Raw genomic sequence first — 18,553 nt, forward strand, 5'->3', positions numbered from 1 at the left:
GTCCACCATGGGTAACATTTATGGCATTTGACACACCAGGGCACAGATTTCAACATCACAGCAACCCTCACGTTATCGCAGTACAGCAAACTGACAGACAGGTGTTGCACCACTTAGAACAATGTTCTCTACAGACACAACAAACTGTCATTTTAGTAACTCTAAATCCCAGAACACTTGATTGTTCTAATGTGAAACCTATACTTGGACCAAGAGGCAGTTGTGAGGACAGAGCAAGGAAATATTGCATGGTTCAAAATTGGGAAAGGTGTACAGCAGGGATGTGTCCTATCTCCATACCTTTTCAACCTGTATGCAGAACAGATTATCTGGGAGGCTGGGCTCTATGAGGAGAAGTGTGGCATCAGGATTGAGGGAAGATCTATCAAAATCTGCGTTATGCAGATGACACAACACTGCGTGCTGAAACTGAGGAGGACCTGAAGCACTTGCTACAGAGGGTCAAGGACTGCAGCCTTCAGTATTGATTGAGGCTCAATATCAAGAAGACAAATATTCTCACCACTGGACCAATTGGCAACATCAGGATGGATGGTGAGGAGATTGAGATTTTTTAACAACTTTAGTCTGCTTGGCTCCACAGTCAACACTTTTGGCTCCAGCAGCCAGGAAATGAAAAGACGTATAATGGGAAATTCTCCTGTTATGTATCTCTCCAAAGTATTGAAGAGCAATGGTAATTAAGTGTTGTCTCATTAAGCAAACCAATTAAAAAAAAAAAAAAGGACGCTCCTGTTCTAAGAGAGCAAGGGAACACCGCATGGTTTAAAATCAAGAGAGGTGTAGGGTCAGGGCTCTATCCTTTTCCGCCATACCTATTCAATCTGCATGCTGAGCGAATCACTTGAGAAGCTGAACTTTATGAAGAATGTGGGATCAAGATTGGTGGGAGACTCATCAACAACCTGTACTATGCAGATGAATTACAATTAACTACATACACTAAAGTCCCATGCATATATGTGTCTATTTCTGGACTCTATTTTGTTTAAGTAATTCGTCAAATTCACTGTCAGGAACAAATTCTTAATTACTCAGGTTTGAAAATATTTTAACATCCGGGAATTCTTTGCATATAAATTTTGTATAGTTTATCTAGCTCCCTCTCAAGAATTCGGTAGTACTTTCACTCAGTCTATTAATGTTCACCAGTATCTGCTCCTCTTCTTATGCCTGCACAAATGAAAGTATAGTATATTTAGTAAGTGCAGATGGATGGGGTCATGTGACTTATTTGGCCAATGGCTGAACATCATGTGATACTTGCATGTTACATTTAACTGCTGCACTATGACCCGCACTGCACCTTTCTCTTCCTGTCACAGCACTGGAGGCTTTGTTAGATGGTCAAACTACAAGATGACAGAGTCCTACCCAGAGGACCAGTGGGATCAGGCCACCGTGGACAGCAGCATGCTTAAGAAATAAATCTGTGTTGTGTTAAACTGTAGTGATTTCAGAGTGAACTTATAATTGCAACAACCTAGGCTATTCTGTAACAATTACATTTATTGACTAATTTAAGCAACTTATGTGGTATTTTGTAAGACTAAGAGTTCCTATCTACGTATTTTCTAGTGGGTCTATAGTTAGGTAATTTTTATATTCATCAGAATTGTAAAGTTTTCTTTATACATTTCTTTTTAGCTCTTTTCCTTCTTAGATTTCTTTTTAATGGCTATGTATTTCTACTGTGACTATAAATGAGATCACCCATTGTGATTTAATTATGCTTTTCCTCACAAGAGGAGTATCTTTTAAAGGAGATATAAAGAAAATACAAGCTCGTCATAAAGTAAGGGTGCTGTGGTGGTGCAGTTTGTAGGGACTGAGCCAAGGACCACACATCTCTCTGGAGGCCTGACACACCCCCTCGGCCCCATTCCTCATGGGAAAGACAGGCAATCTCCTGTATAATTTATAGCCCTCAAAAAGCAGCTTGAGGGTCTGCTTGGAGTTTTGATCCCCAAATGATGGCAATGAGTTGTTTTGAGAATATTACAAAATAAATAAATTAACTAGGTCTAATACATAAAAAGGAGATCTGATGGCCTAGTGGGAAGGAGTTGTGCTGCCAACTCAAAGGCAGGTAGTTCGAATTCACCAGTTGCTCTGCTCGAGAAAGCTGGGCCATCTCTTCCTGTGCTATTTATAGCCTCTGAAATCATGCCAGAGGGTCAGCTAGGAGTTGGTTCTGACTTGATGGCACATAATACAATCATAGTGCATCAAGAAATAAAACAAGAAAGTGAAAATGGAATAAAATATCACAACTACAGTAAGTATTATTAATATTTTTGTGATTATTCTTTTATTCACCTAAGATACACATATGCATTTTCTAACTTGCCATTTGTATATGGGACAGTTAATGTCTCTCTCTAATTTTCATCTTTCATTTTACTAATCTTCATTGACTAAGACTTCTAGAACAGTATTAGATCACAGTGATGGGAGTGGTCATTTTTTTTTTCTTTTTAAATGTCCTATGTTGTGGTGGTGGTGGTGGTGTACCACAGAGTCGGAACCGACCGACAGCTGACCCTCCAGCGGGTTTTCAGAGGCAGTTAATTGTACGGGAGGAGACTGTTCATCCCTCTTCCATCAAGCTGCTGGAGGCCTCGAACTGCGTGCCTTTGGGATTATAGCACAGCATCTTGCTGCTAGGCCACCAAAGCTCTCTTTAAATGCCATATAGCCATGCTTATTATTATTTTTTTTTAAATAAATTTTTTATTTTATCCTGGTCTGTATAACTTATTTTTCACACTGGATCTTTCCCATTTCCTTTACTCACTCTTTCCTTTACTCATCAAATTGTGTGACCTTATGATTACATCCTGGTAGTGGACATTCTTATTTCACATTCTACTGGAAATATAAGAAGTGGCTGTTACACTGACTCCTTCTCAGGCTGTGGTTCACTGGCAGGCAGCAGTTTCGTACTAGATACAAGAAGCACCAGCTGGGTTAATGTGGATGTCATTTCAGTAATATGTGTCTAACTGCTTAGTTCATCTTTATTTTATACATGGTAAAAGTATCACTAAGCAGGTGTGGTATCTGCTTCCTAAACAACATGTCTCAGGAAACTATGAACTTTGATAAATGTCGATAGTTGCAGTGGGCTTCAGACCTTTTGTTCATAGGTCACTATGAGTTGTGCTCGACTCAAAGGCAATCAACACCACCACCACCACCACCACCACCACTAACCTCGCCTGCAGACAGCTTCTCCCTCACATTTTTCCAGTAAATGTCTTTATTTCCAGCATTAGTGAAAAAAAGGAGCCATTCAGCAAAGTCTTCTTTCCTCATGAAGCTTAAACCTCTGGAAAATTGAAGGAACTCCATCTCTTGGACCTCAATTTGCAGATTTTCCATAAATCTAAATGTCAAAAGCACAAAATTGATATAAGTGACATGGTAGTATTGAAACGTTGATACTGTGAAGACATCAGAATAATTACAGTGATCTTATATTTTGATTTTAATTTCATGATTCATTCAAGAAAATCCTACCACTGAGATGTGTGTGTCTCTCTGTCTCCATCTAAACCTAATAGGAATGGTGCAGCTCACGTGAAGGAGAACTGCAGAGATGTGGGGCTGGCCTGGCATTAACTCCACCAAGGGGAAGCTGCAGCCAGCAGTGTGGAGCAGAAACTTAGTATTTCAGAATGGCAGCTTTTAATGCTGTCTCCCGCATGAACGTGACAAACCCCCATCTATTTGGTTACATACACCTGACCCCCTGCCATCTAGTTGATTCCGACTCCTGGTGACCTTCCATTGGAGGCGTAGCTAGTGGGTTTGAACCACTAAACTTTCATTTCCCAGCCTAACACTTAACCTATGACTAACCTACCAGGGCCCCTTTCTTTCTGAAAGGTAGCTCTGCTCTCTGAATTGACAGGTTACTTGCAGGGCCCAAGACTCCCTTGTTTCTCCTCATATCACAAGCTGTCTGAAGCTACTGCTTAAAGTGACACAGTTCATAAAATAGAATTTTTCTATCACTGGTTTCCCAGCACACAGAGTTCTGTCACACTATTCCAAATTAAGTCCTGGTTAATGCATATAACTTTCCCCTATCCTTTCATGACCTGCTCTGGTCTTCCTGAGAAACAATTTGAATAACCTGTGTTTTTAACGCTCTAATTCAGCTCAGAAGAGCTTTGGGACACCACAAGTTAATTCAAAGCCTGCAGGTTGGCCATGTTAAAGTATGCTGTGTTGGTGATTCTGTGCTGCCTGTAAATCACATGAACAAAAGGGCCTACAAAATGGAAGGGGCTCAGGCTAGAAGTCCAGGTCAGGCTTTCCTCTTTTTAAAACTGTAATGAAAACACACAAACAAAAGACTGCCAACCCAACAAACTGTACATTCACAACCCAGGGATGATGGGGACATTTTTCTAGTTGTGTCACTGTCCTCACTATTCTTACCCTCACTCCACCACCACGTGCATAAATGTGATGTCCCCAAAGCAAACCCCCCACCCCGCCCTTCCCAATCCTGGTAACTGTTCATCATGCCTGGTTTCTATATGGGTGTAGTCTATAGCACTGTTAACTTAATGGTGGTGCCCCTCTGACAGTTTGAAGCATTTCCTGGGAGTAAAATGGGAGGGTCAGCTATGAGTCGGTTCCAACATGCATTAGAGATGATAATTTCCTGTGCGATAAAGCCATTTTAATTTATAGGGTTTTTTCCCCCCAGAGACTAACACTAAGCAGACCCACAAATAATATTTAATTACATGGTAGCTTAGTGGTAAAGGGCTGGGCTGCCAATACAAAGGCAAGCGGTTTGAATCCATCAGCAGCTCCTTGAGAGAAAGATGAGTAATCTCCTCCTGTGTGACTTACAGCTTCTGAAAATGAGCTGGAGGGTCATCAGCTACAAGTCAGTTCTGACTCAACGGCACACACACCCACACACATGGTCTATAGCTCTGGGAAATGAATATATTAATCTGCTTTTTAAGTTGTGACTTACAGTATTTCCCTAAATAATTACAAATACTGTAATTTACCTTCGAAAGTCTTTGTAATGAAGTTTCCTTTCTCCTCTTTTCCCAAAGAATCGTATCTGAAGAGTTGTGTTAACTTCAGATTCTTTCATTTTTGGCTCCTATAAAATACCAACAATAACTTAAGATAATTATAAAGAAAAAGTGGATCACGTAGACTGGAAATTTCAGGACAACGTTCACATATGCTTCTTGCAGCATATATACAAAATGAGAGAGTGACTGTAATGTTTTCTCCGGCTATTCTTTACTTCTGTAGAAGAAAAAGAGCCAAGGCTAAAATACTCAAGATAGAACTCAGCAGTAAGCAAACTCTTAGAACAATTAAAAAAATAATAGTGTCTAAGTATGACCCCAGGCACATTCTAATGACTCACTCTTCTGAGACATATATCAGGACAATCTTCTCACTTTTACTAAAATGTAGTGGTACCTGAAATGCATTTGCCTTACCTAACTATAATATAATTGTACTGTATATCTCACAGGTTCTCCTCCTCCCTCCTTTTCTTTAATAAAATAAACAACAAAAAAAGTGGCAAAACAAACAACACTATAAAAAAAAATCAGTTACCAGCAATAATCACGCACTCAAGAAGCACAAGTTTAAGGGAAAGGTTCTGAAAAACAGCAGGTTCAGGTGAAAGATGGTCCAGTAGGCTTTTAAGTGCAGCCTTCAACCCTGCTTTTCAGAAACAGCAGGAGGTGAGTTACTGTATTATGAGAATCTCATTAAAACATTCAGTTTGGTCAACAGCAGGTTAACAGAGTGAGAAGGGAACAAAGCCCTGGGACTCACAGCCCTGGTGGGACTGACCAGAGGTGGCAGGGAGTAGAAAGGGCTTTGTGTATGTGTTTGGGAGCAGAGGAATTGGGGATAGAATGGAGGAGGAGACAGAGATGGAATGCAGTCAGTCCAGTCAATTTCCCTTCCCACCTGCACCCCTTCAGTCTCCAGAAAAGAGGGTCATAATGTAATACTTCACCATTAAGGAAAATGTCCCTGGCGCCTTGCCAGAGCAAAGGGGAGGTTTAGGCAGCATGAGCATGATGTGAGGAAAAGAGAGCAGGACTTGTCAGTAAAGACACCGCAGCAAAGAAGGTAGATCAGACAAAAGACAGAAATAGAGATCTCAGCCTCTCCAGATCTTCCTTAAGTTCTCCAGTTCTCTTATTTTTATCCTTGTGCCAAGGGAAAAGCTTACAGAGAGTGGTGATATTAGTCCCACATGGTGAACGCAGTTAGTATCATGGAATTATTGTACATTTAAAACTGGGTAAAATGACTACCTTTTTGTTTCATGCACACAGGTCTGCACCACACATCTGTCTGGACAATGTCTAACTGTGTCTATGTCATGATCTCATAAATATCACTCCCCTCACTAACCAGAAAAGACTGGCATGGGATGGGGTGGGTGGGATCCCTTCCCTTCTCTCCCCGTGCCAGCCCTGTCAGCTGCCCCACACACTCCTATAGTGGATCCTGTGGCGCTGGCTCAAGGCCATGTGCACGCACTGCGGTCCTTTTGTGATGGACTTGCTTCACTCAGCACAATGTCCTCTAGATTCATCCATGTAAAGCAGTATTTCATGAATCGTTAATTGTTCTTTAGTGTTGTGTAATGTTCCATGGTAGGAATGTACCATAGTTTCCTTAACCATTCATCAGTTGATGGGTATTTACTTGAGCTGTTTCCATCTCTTTGCTACTGTAAACCATGCTGCAATTACAACGAGTGCACACATCAGTCCATGTTGCAGCTCTGATTGCCTTAGTAGCAAGATTGCTGGATCAAATGGTATTTCCATTTTCAAACTTTTAAAGAAACACTAAACTTCTTTCCATGTGGTTGTACTGTTTTTCATTCCCATCTACAAAGTATGAGAATTTGAAATTTTCCACACTCTTAGCAGCATTTGTTGTTTGCCGTGTTACTGAACTACTGTTGCTGGGGTGAGATAATCCCAGAACACTTAACTGTGCTCATGTGAAACTCATCCTAGACTAGGAAACTATTGCCTGAACAAAGCAAGGTAACACTGCACGGTTTAAAATCAAGAAAGGTGCATATCAGGGCTGTATCCTTTCTCCATATCTCTTCAGTTTATATGCTAAGCAAATCATTTAAGAAGGTGGACTCTGTGAAGAAGAATATGGCATAAGATTGGAAGGAGACTTATCAACAACCTGTATTATGTAGGTGACACAGCCTTGCTTGCTCAAAGTGAGGAGTACCTGAAACACCTACTTCAGAAGATCAAATACTTCAACCTTCAGTATGAATTGCAACTCAAAATCAGAAGGAAAAAAATCCTCACTACTGGGCCAACAAGAAACATCATGACAGATGGAGAAGACTGATTTTTTCAGTGATTTCAACCTACTTCCACAATCAACACCCTTGGTACCAGCAGTCCGGAGACCAGGAGATGCACTGCACTGGGAATTCTGCTGTCAGGGACCTCTCCAAAGTACTGAAGATCAATAATGCTAGTTTAAAGACCAAGGTGAGCCTGATTCAAGCCGTGGTGTTTTCAATCACTTGCTATGCATCTGAGAGCTAGATAATGAAAAAGGATGACAGAAGAATTTATGCCTTTGCACTGTGGTGTTGGATAAGAATACCAAATGTCCCACTAAATGCCAAAAGAATAGAGATAAGCTTTAGAAAAAGTGCAGCCAGAGTGCTCCTTAGAGGCAAGGATGGTGAAGCTTCATGTCATATATGATGGACATGTTGTTAAGAGAGGTTATTCCTTATAATGGGACATCATGCTTTGGAAAGGTAGAGGGAGGGTCAGCAAAAGGAGGAAGACCCTGAGAAAGACAAACTGACACAGTGACTGCAGCAATGGGCTCGACTATGTCAAAGACGATAAGGATAGCACAGGGTTTCTTGTTCACAGTGTCACTGTGAATTGTACTTGACTTGATGGCATCTAACAATAAAAACAAAGATTCTTACCACTGGACTAAATAGGGAACATCATGATGGACGGAGAAGAGATTGAAATTGCCAAGAACTTCATCTTTTTTGGATCCACAATTAACACCCTTAGTACCAGTAATCAGGAAATAAGGAGATGCACTGACTGCACTGGGGAACGCTGCAGTTAGGGAACCTCTCCAAATTATTGAGAAGTAATGATGTCAGTTTGAGGCCTAAGGTGCATCTGATTCAGTCTATAGTCTTTCTGATCACTTGCTATACATCTGAGAGCTGGACAGTGAATAAGGATGACAGAAGAAGAATTGATGCCTTTGAGCTGTCGTGTTGGAGAAGAGGTGGAAGAACAAATGAGTACATCTTGGAGAGGGTACAGCTGGAGTGAGTGCTCTTTGGAGGCAAAGATTTTGGAACTTCACCTCACATACTTTGAGCATGTCGCTAAGAGGGGCTATTCCTTGGAAAGGGACATGATGCTAGGAAGGGTGGAGGACCCTCGACCAGGTGGACTGACACAGTGACTGCAGCAATGGGATCCAGTGTGTCAGGAAGTGTGAGGACAGCACAGGACAGGGTAGGGTTCAGATCTTTTGTTCATAGGGTCGTTATGGGTCGTATTAACAACAACAATGAGGGAGCTCTGGTGGCTTAGCGATAAAGAGCTGAGCAGCCAAGGTGCGCAGTTTGAATTCACTAGCTGATCCAGAGAATGATTAGCAACCTCCAGTGCCTTTGAAAACCTGTTGGAGGCTCAGCTATGGGCTGGTTCCAACTTGAAGGTATACAACAACAACAACAACAACAGCAGCAGCAGCAAAGGGGAGCTCTGGCTGCATAGTCTGTAGCAAGCTGTGCTGTTCAAAGGCTTAGTTTCTCCAAATGATTCTGCAGCAGTTCAAATCCACCAGTGTCTCCATGAGAGAGAGATGTGAGTCTATCCCCTCACCACTTACAGATTTAGACCCTTTATGACGGGTTATTAAGAGTCAGAATCACCTCAACAGCCGCGACTGAGTGTAAATAATGATGATCCTGAGCATCTTTTCATATATTTGTTGGTCGTGTGAGCGTCTTCTTCAGCGAAGTATATTTTCACTCTTGGCCTATTTGGTAATTGGGTTGTTTGCCCTTTTCTTATTGAAGTGTTAATGCTCCCCACTGGATAAGTGGTTGGCAAATATTTTTTTCCTTGTGCATAACTTCTCTTTTTATTCTTTTAGAGAAACCTCATGGTGTACATAAAAATTTAACTTTAAAAGGGTCCCAATCACCTAACCGAGTCTGTGCCGATCGTTATTTTTGGCTATGAGGAGAGCTCCTAAATTCGCTCCTATTATTCCTCTGACGAGGGAGCTCTGGTGACCCAGTGGTAAGAATTTTGCTGCAATCTCAAAGGCACTTGGTTTGAATCTGCCAGCTCCTCTGCAGAAGGATGGGCCATCTCCTCCCCTGCAATTACTGCCTCTGAAAACCCGCTGGAGGGTCAGCTAAGAGTCAGTTCTGACTCTACAGCAAACAACAACAATAACAACAATAACAACAACAACATTCCTTGGATGATCATTATAACTTTAAGTTTTATGCCTAGGCCCTTGACTCATTCTTTGTACATGGTGTGTGGTATGGACCTTGTTTTAATTTTCTAGAAATAGTTGTTTTTTTAAGCACCTTTGTTAAAGAGGCTGTTTTTTCCCTATATAATGGATCACCTCTTTGTTAAAGATCAGCTACCAACAGATTACAATTAAAGCTGCTATAAATACTCATGCAGTGGTTTTTGTGTGAAAAAACGTTTTCCTTTCTCTGGGGTAGATGCACAGGAGTTCAGTCACCAGGGTGGAACCAACTTGGCAGCAGGCAGTTTGTATTCTTTTGGTATGGTATGTGTTTTGTGTTTGACTGCCATGTCTTTCTCCTACAGAGTGCCTGATGGGTTCACACTTCGGTCTTTCCGTCAGCAGCCAACTGCTTAACAATGTCCCAGCAGAGCTCCTTCCACATTTTAAACAGAAAGGAACTTCCTCATCTGACATGAGAGCCAGCCAAGACTTCCTGCCATCACAGAATTAGGTAATTTCCTGCTGATATACATTTGTTTCCAAGCATCTTCCTATGACATTGCTCTCTGAAACACTGGCATATATTTCTGTTGAAGCACTTAATACCTCATATATAAATTCCTAGAAGTGGAGTTACCAGGTCAAAGGGTATTTGCATTTAAATTTTTTTTTGCGATATATGTCTGCACCACCCTCATTAAAAAAGTGCCACTCCTTCACACCTCAGAGAAACAAAGGCTTATCAGTCCTTTTTTGTTCATTTTATATTGGCTTACATACAAAATTCAAATACATTGTGTTTCATTCATGTATGTTGTGTTTCACACATTCCTTCATTCATATTGTACTTCACATGATCATTCTCATACATTGTGCTTTATAAAATTAATCACCACTGAGCTATTCCTACTATCACCTCATCTTTTCAGGTCCTCACTAGATCTATCCTAATTCTATCACCCCCTCCCTCCACCCACCAAACTCTGTGACTCATGATTTCTTCTCCTTTCCACCTTTAGCCCCCTCTCTTTGCCCCTTAGGAATTCCATCCACATCTGACTAGTTAGTTATCTTTCTACCTTTACAATAATGGTCTTATGCAGTATTTGTCCTTAGCACACTGAGTTACTTCACTCAGCAAAATGCTCTCTAGCCTCTCCCATGCTTATAAATCTTTTATAAACCCCAATTTGTAAAATTAAAAAAAGCAACTATTTGCAATGCTTGATAAACTGGAGTGTAAGACAAAAAAGGGGTATTCCTGCAACACTGTATTTAATCATATACATGCATGTGGGATCAGGTGGATCTGCAATTGTATGTTAGCAAGCTCCGATCCAGCACTGGGCACTAAGGCCCTGGTGAGCTCCCAGGAGCAGCACACTCCACATCCTTGTCAGGTCGCAGAGGACAAGTGGGAGTCCCACCAGTGACCCTTCCTGAGTCAGCCCCAGGCAACAATTCCTTTAGTTGGTATTAACCTGTATCCTTTCCCTACAATAACCCCTAACTGTGAGTAAGTGCCATAGCTGAGTTCAGGAACATTACTGAGCCTGAGAGAGATCTTGGTGACCCTGAAACTTTCAGTGCTGACCCAAATAAAGGAAGTCTTGGGAATCTTTGAATTCTCAGTTGATGTCAGAAACGTCGCACAATCTTAAAGATGCATGATGCTTACTATCCCAGAGGACAACACCCAAGTAAAAAATTAACATGAGATGAATGTTATGATATATACACTGAAGAAAAGGGAACACCATCAACGGTGTGGATGGGAGAGAAAGGAAAAAACAACTATGAGATATCATCTCATTCTAGTAACAATAACAAAGTTCAACAGAGCAGCAAACAACAAATGCTGGCGAGGTTGTGGAGAAACTGGAACCCTTATTCACTGTTGGTGAGGGTGTAAAATAGTGCAACCACTCTGGATTTCTCAAAAAGCTGGAAATAGAAATACCATTTGACCCAGCAATTGTACTACTGGGAATATACCCTAAAGAAACTAGAACTGCCACCCAAGTAGATATATGCACACCCATGTTTATTGCTGCATTGTTCCCAATAGCAAAAAGATGGAAGCAACTCAAGTGCCCATCAACAAATGAATGGATAGGAAAGCTGTGGTATATTCACAAAATGAAATATTATACAGCACTGAAAAACAAGGAACTCATAAATTATTATACAAAATGGGTGACCTTAGAGGACGTTATGCTGAGTAAAATATCTTAGTCACAAAAGAACAAATACTGCATAAGGCTACTGTTATAAAACAGGACTGACATGGGGGTTGGGGGAAACTAAAAAAGAGGGGGTAAATAATGAACACTGCATTTAAATCTATGAGGGAAAGAACTGTCTAAAAGAAATATATAATTAGGTATTATTTGCATGATAATAATCCAGAATAAGAGGTGCGTAGCAAAGTGGACTGGGGCAGGGTGGGAGAAAATTGTGCAACAATGAAAGAGTCCTTTTAAAGAGAAGAGCAAACTGGGTAGGGGGCAATAGGGAGGAAAATGTTCAACAATGAATGAATGGAAATCCAGGTCTTCTGTAAACTTTTGTTAAAATGTTGTTGTTGTTATGTGCTGTTGAGTTGCTTGCGACTCGTAGCCCTAAACTCTTCCCTGTCCTGTGCCAATCGCACCGTTTCCGATACACCCATCCCGATTACCCCAGTCACTGAATCAATCTAGCTTATAGAGGGTCTCCCCCTCCTGCACCATCCCTCCACCCTACCAAGCATGATGTCCCTCTCCAAGGACTGGTCCCTCCTTACAACATGTCCAAAGTATGATAGATGGAGCCTCAGAATCCTTGCTTCCAAGGAGCCACCGGTTTAACCCTTTCCAGGATGAATCTGTTTGTTTTCCTAACAGTCCATGGTACCCTCAATACTCTTCTCCAGCACCACAGCTCAAAGGCATGAATTCTCCTATCCTCCTTAGTCACTGTCCAACTCTCTGATGCATAACAAGTGATAGCAAAGACCATGGTCTGTATCATACAACCTTAGTCTCCAGAGAGATACCATTGCTCTTCAGTACTTTGGAGAGGTCCCTAACAGCAGACTTTCCCATCGCAATATGTCTTTTAATTTCCTGGCTACTGGTGCCAAGAGTGTTGACTGTGGAACCAAGCAAACTAAAGCTGTGAACAATCTCAATCTCTTCACCATCGGTCCTGATGCTGCCAACTGGCCCAGTGGTGAGAATCTTTGTCTTCTTGACATTGAACCTCAATCCATATTGGAGGCTGCAGTCCTTTATTCTCTGCAGCAAGTGCTTCAGGTCCTCCTCACTTTCAGCAAGCAGGGTTGTGTCATCTGCATATCACAGATTGTTGATAGATCTTCCACCAATCTTGACCCCTCATTCCTCCTCATACAGCCTAGCCTCCTGGATAAACTGTTCTACATACAGGTTGAAAAGGTATGGAGATAGGATGCATCCCTGGCGTACGCCCTTCCCAATTTTGAACCATGTAGTGTTTCCTTGCTCTGTTCTGACAACTGCCTCCTGGTCCAAGTATAGGTTTCTCATTAGCACGATCAAGTGTTCTGGGATTCCCATTCTTCTCAAAGTCAGACACACACACACAGAGGAAATTTTAAAAAAATGTGAATTTAAGCACAACTAAATTTGGCTATAAGATCATTGCTATAAATGTAAATTCAAATGCATTTTCAGGAAAAATCCTAGCAATTTACACACCCACCTGTATAGATTAAGCATGCCCATGTTTCAGATTTGCAAAATTTGAAGTAGTCACTCTTTAAAACATAAAATCACTGCAACAGTATTTGTAATAGTGAAAGGGTCTTCTAAATGGAAGCGGTTAAAAAATTGGCATGGCCACATAACATAGTACTATGCAGTCATTAAAAAGATGATTTAGAGGTAAGGAGTTGTGCTGTCAATCCAAAGGCACATGGTTCTAATCCACCAGCTGCTCTGCAGGAGAAAGATGACCCACTTCCTCCCACGTGATTTACAGAAAACCCAGTGGAGGATCAGCTGTGAGTCGGTTCCTACTCTATGGAACATAACAAGAACATGAAAAGAGTGGAACAATGTTAATATGCTACTATTTGCATTAAAAGGCAAAATACAGACATTTATTTACATAACAGGAGCTTTGATGGCTTTGTAGTAAGGAGCTGCACTGCCAACACAAAGGTATGTGGTTCAAACTCACTAGGTTCTCTGAGGTGAAAAAGATGGTAATCTCCTCCTGCACAATTTACTGCCTTAGAAAATTCTCTGGAGGGTCAGATGTGAGCTGCTTCTGACTTGATGATACACCAACACTACCACTATGTATTATTGAAAGACCTTAAGAAAAACAAACCCAAACAAAACCCGAAATATAGCTGAAAGATGTTTCTCTATTAACTGATTTGAGGACTTTATTGAAAATTGACAGTGCGCGTGGGATAATTTATTCTAGTTTACTGATGTATTAGTCTGTCTATATGTCAATATCACAAGATATCACTACAATAGCTTGCAGTAAGTCTTGACAGGGCAGCAAACAACATATGCTGGAGAGGTTGTGGAGAGATTGGAAATCTTATTCACAGTTGGTGCGAATGTACAATGATACCACCACTATGGAAGGTAGTCTAGTGCTTCCTCAAAAAGTTGGGAATAGAAATACCATTTGACCCAGAAATTCCACTACTGGGAATATACCCTAAAGAAACTAGAGCCACCACTCTAACAGATGGATGCACACCCATGTTTACTGCTGCATTATTTACACTGGCAAAGAGATGGAAGCAACTCAAGTGACCATAAACAAATGAATGGATAGAAAAAACTATGGTACCTTCACACAACAGAATAAAATGCAGCAGTGGGGAAAAATGAACTTGTAAAACATTACTCAACATGGGGGAGTCTGGAGGACATAATGCTGAGTGAAATATCTCAGTCACAAAAGGACAAGTACTGCACAACACTGTTATTATAAAAAAAGAACAGATTGGTGGGGGTGATGGGGAGAGAATGGCAAAGGAGTGGATAGACAATGAACACTATTAGATCAGATGAGGGAAGAACTGTCTGAAAGGAATATATGATAAGGAAGTATATGTATGATAACAATCTGGAACATGGGATGCATTGTGAAGAGGGGTTGGGGAGGAGGAAAGAAAGGGGGAAGAAAATGTGTAACAATGGAAAAAAATGAAAAGGAAAGATTTTTGATGCTTTTGTAAAAAACCAAACCAAACAAAAAAATTGCAGTGTTAGGTTTTCAGCTATGTCCAGGTCCACCTGGAAGGACACGCAGGGCAATGAGAGTGTTTATTACTTAGGGAGAAAAATGATGTGGCTCTGAGGAAAACTACTCTCTATATTCTAGTGTATCCTTTGAAGTATGAACAATGTGCATGTGGCACATTTATTTAAAATATTAAAAAATGAAATTACTAACTAATCTCATTAACTATCTAGGAATACCTGTTTGAACAAGCAGAAAAGAGCAGTAATAATATTCTGCTTGTAAATATTTCTTTGCACATACCTGGCATTCTGCTTCATCAGGTGTAGCTGTCCTCGAGTCATCTTGTTTACTTATGATCTTCTGCAGCTAAACAGATTACAAACAAAAACTTACATACATGGCTAGTAGATTTTCAGAACAGTCTAAAAACAGACCCAAAGTATTATTAAATATTAATAAGCTAATCAGTTAGCTGTTAGACAAATATTTTCTGCATTATAATTTCGAATGTTATCTTTTCTCTTAGTTTCTATAAGAATTAAAGGAGAGAACGGATTCAAAATTATTATTATTATCTGGCTAGTTCTCCTCCAGAGACAGATATCCGAATTAACACACATTACAAAGTTATCATTATGGTTGGCTATTTGGAAGCAGGAGTGGCATTCACTTCCTACACAACATGCCTCTGAAAACTCTATGAACTGTGATAAATGAGGACAGTTATAGAAAGGTTCCAGGTGTTTTGTTCATAGTGTCCCTATAAGTTGTACTTGACTAGACAGCAATGAACAACAACAAAAGCTACACGTTTACTTTGTTTCTTCTTGCAAGAGTACATTTAATCTTAATTCATTTTCTTCAACTACCAATTTATCGTTGATAGTTTATGGTCATATTTTCAAATAAATAGCCTTCAAACTAGGTCATGTTCTTCCTTTCCATTATTTATGAGGTGTTATCATAATTTATATTCTCTGAATTAAAAACCCTTGAAATTGAATATATTATAAAACCTACCTCTTTCAGTCATTTGTACCAATCCTCAAATGGAAAGCAAATAAAAAAATAGAATAAAAAACATCAAATGTAGATTCCAACTATGAACTCTAATTTAGGAGAAAATTCTTCATCTAGTTTTTTAAAAAGCTGTTTTTTGGTAATAGCTTGTGAGTTGCTCCAATTAAACTCTAAATTTTTTCACATTCGGCTGTTTATTCTATGCAAATGGTTTATCTTAGTTCTCTTAATCCTTCAGCCAACCCTTTCAACCAACACCAGCATTCTTATTTAAGGGAAAAAAATTTAAAACCGTTATATTTGTCTTTCGTTTTCAGTTGAAGTCAAAGGGCCTATCACCAAGTCCAACACCTTAATTATTATTTATCCTTTTTTAGTTGCAAATAGAGATACCGTTTGACCCAGCAATTCCACTACTGGGAATATACCCTGAAGAGACCATAGCTGACATCCAAGCAGATATATGCACACCCATGTTTATTGCAGCTTTGTTTACAATAGCAAGGAGTTGGAAACAACCCAAATGCCCATCAACAAACGAGTGGGTAGAGAAGCTGTGGTATATTTGCACAATGGAATATTATGCTGCATTGAAAAACAAGGAACTCATGCAATATTATTCAAAATGGGTGACCCTGGAGGACATTATGATGAGTGAGGTATCTCAGTCACAGAGGGACAAATGCTATATGGTGCCACTGTTTTAGAATGAGGCTGACATCAGGATGGGCGTAAGACTAAGAAAAACTGGATGAAATTTGTTTACGACATTGAAGTCTTTGGGGGAGAGAATATTTTATATTTTAGGGCATTATGTTTATCCTAAGAGTACGGAATGAGGGTTGCAGAGTGGATTATATTTGGGGATTGGGGGATGTGTGTGGGGGATTACATACCAATGAGGAAGTTTTTCTTTTGCATTTGAAGGAGAGGAGCAAACAGGGGATGGGGGGTGGGGGGGGGGGAGAGGGGTGCAACAATGAATGAATGGAATTCCAAAATCTCTGTAGATGTTCATTGAAATGAAAAATAAAGAAATTAAATAAAAAATGTTTATCCTTTTTTTTAGGAATATTTTATTGTAGTTTGGATGAAAGATTAGAGAAAATTAGTTTCTCAGGCAATAATTTATACATCGTTTTGTTTCCTGACATGGATTGTAACTGCATAACTTAACAATACTCCTTCTGCACTGTTTCTATTTCCATCTTCCCTACCCCTTTTTTTCCTTTTTTAAAATTTTTGTTATTTTCTGTGTGTGTGCACCGTCAAATCTGATCTGACTGGTACAGGAGATGGCCCCTCCTTCTCCGGCAGAGCATCTGGTGGATTTGAACCATATATCTCTGGGATTGCAGTGCAGCTTCTTGCCACTAGGCCACCAGAACTCCCCTTCCCTGGCCCCTTTTAACTTTTTTTTAAAAATTCAAATGTTGCCTCTTTGGCCTCCTGTGGGTGATTATTCTGAAGAGCATGTATGGGCACTCATGTATGTTATATACTCTGGAGGAATACATGTTACTGTGGCTAAGTGATGTCGAGTTGAGTACAAATCATGGGGACCCTATGAAAACAGATCTGAACCCTATCCTATCCTGTGCCATCCTCACACCTCCTCACACACTAGAGCTCATTGCTGTAGTCACTGTGTCAGTTCACCCCACTGAGGGTCTTCTTCTCTTTCACATACCCTCCTCCTTTCCAAGTATGATGTTCCTCTCCAAGGAATAGCCCCTCCTAGCAACATGCCCAAAGTATATGAGACAAAGCTTGGCCATCCTTGCTCCAAGGAGCACTCTGATTTCACCTTTACCAAGATATAACTCTCTTTAGGAAGTGTTATTATTACTTGATAGACCTGGCTATTGTTTGGCTTAAAGATGATCTCTGAGTTCAGTTCCAGGCTGAGAAGGTAACGAAGGGTCATAGTCTCAAGGATTCCACCTGCCACTATCATATTGGTAAGTCTGGTCTTTTTTTGTTGAAATGTTTTAAACATGGTAGTGGACATATTATTTATTTAAAGAAGAAGATAACTCTGTGGACTCAAGTCTGGCCTTTTTAATAATTTTGAATAGTGCAACAATGAATGAATGGAAACCCAAAATCTCTGTAAATGTTTATGAAAATTAATAAAATTATAGAAAAAAATTTTGAGTTTTCTACATTTATTTCCCATTCTGTGTGGACCTTCTAAGGTGAGCTCAATCAGAAAGGTCAGTAGTTGGAACTGGGCACCATATTGCTCTTCTTGTCTCAGGCTAGTGGAGGCTGTGATTGGTACATCCCACGAGTCCTCTGGAGGCTGTGGTTGGTGAGTCCCATTAGTCCTCTGGAGGCTGTGATTGGTGCATCCTATGAGTCCTCTGGAGGCTGGGTTGGCATGTCCCATGAGCCCTCTGGAGGCTGTTTTGGTGTGTTCCTTTGGAGGCTGTGGTTGGAGTGTCCCATGAGTCCTTTGGAGTGTTTCCTTGGGTCTCTGACTTTCTCCCTCTTAACTGGCTGCTCCGGCTTTTAGGACCAGCCATTATTCACTGAAGGAGGGCAGAGAACATTGCCTTCATAGACTGTTATGCTAACTGACTTAGACATTTCCTGGGAATATTTATGGTCCTGAACCTCTAAGTCCAGGGCACATTTCTTTTTTTTTTTTTAATTTCTTTATTTTTCATTTCAATGAACATCTACAGAGATTTTGGAATTCCATTCATTCACTGTTGCACCCCTCTCC

At 40.4% G+C, this 18,553-nt stretch overlaps 1 protein-coding gene across 1 annotated transcript in view; it reads right to left on the minus strand.

Moving 5' to 3' along the window:
• MICU2 (mitochondrial calcium uptake 2) overlaps positions 1–18,553 on the minus strand; it is a 137,966-nt gene that overhangs the window by 12,153 nt on the left and 107,260 nt on the right. The window contains exons 7-9 of the mRNA XM_006894107.1: positions 15,103–15,168; positions 5,061–5,158; positions 3,238–3,409 (exon numbers count right to left, since the gene is read on the minus strand). Of these exons, the coding sequence (XP_006894169.1) occupies positions 3,238–3,409; positions 5,061–5,158; positions 15,103–15,168 (336 nt within the window). The remainder of the gene's footprint in view (positions 1–3,237; positions 3,410–5,060; positions 5,159–15,102; positions 15,169–18,553) is intronic.

This window comes from Elephantulus edwardii, unplaced genomic scaffold, assembly GCF_000299155.1.
Source record: "Elephantulus edwardii isolate Elephantulus edwardi_28Jun2011 unplaced genomic scaffold, EleEdw1.0 scaffold00135, whole genome shotgun sequence".
Lineage (NCBI taxonomy): Eukaryota > Metazoa > Chordata > Mammalia > Macroscelidea > Macroscelididae > Elephantulus > Elephantulus edwardii.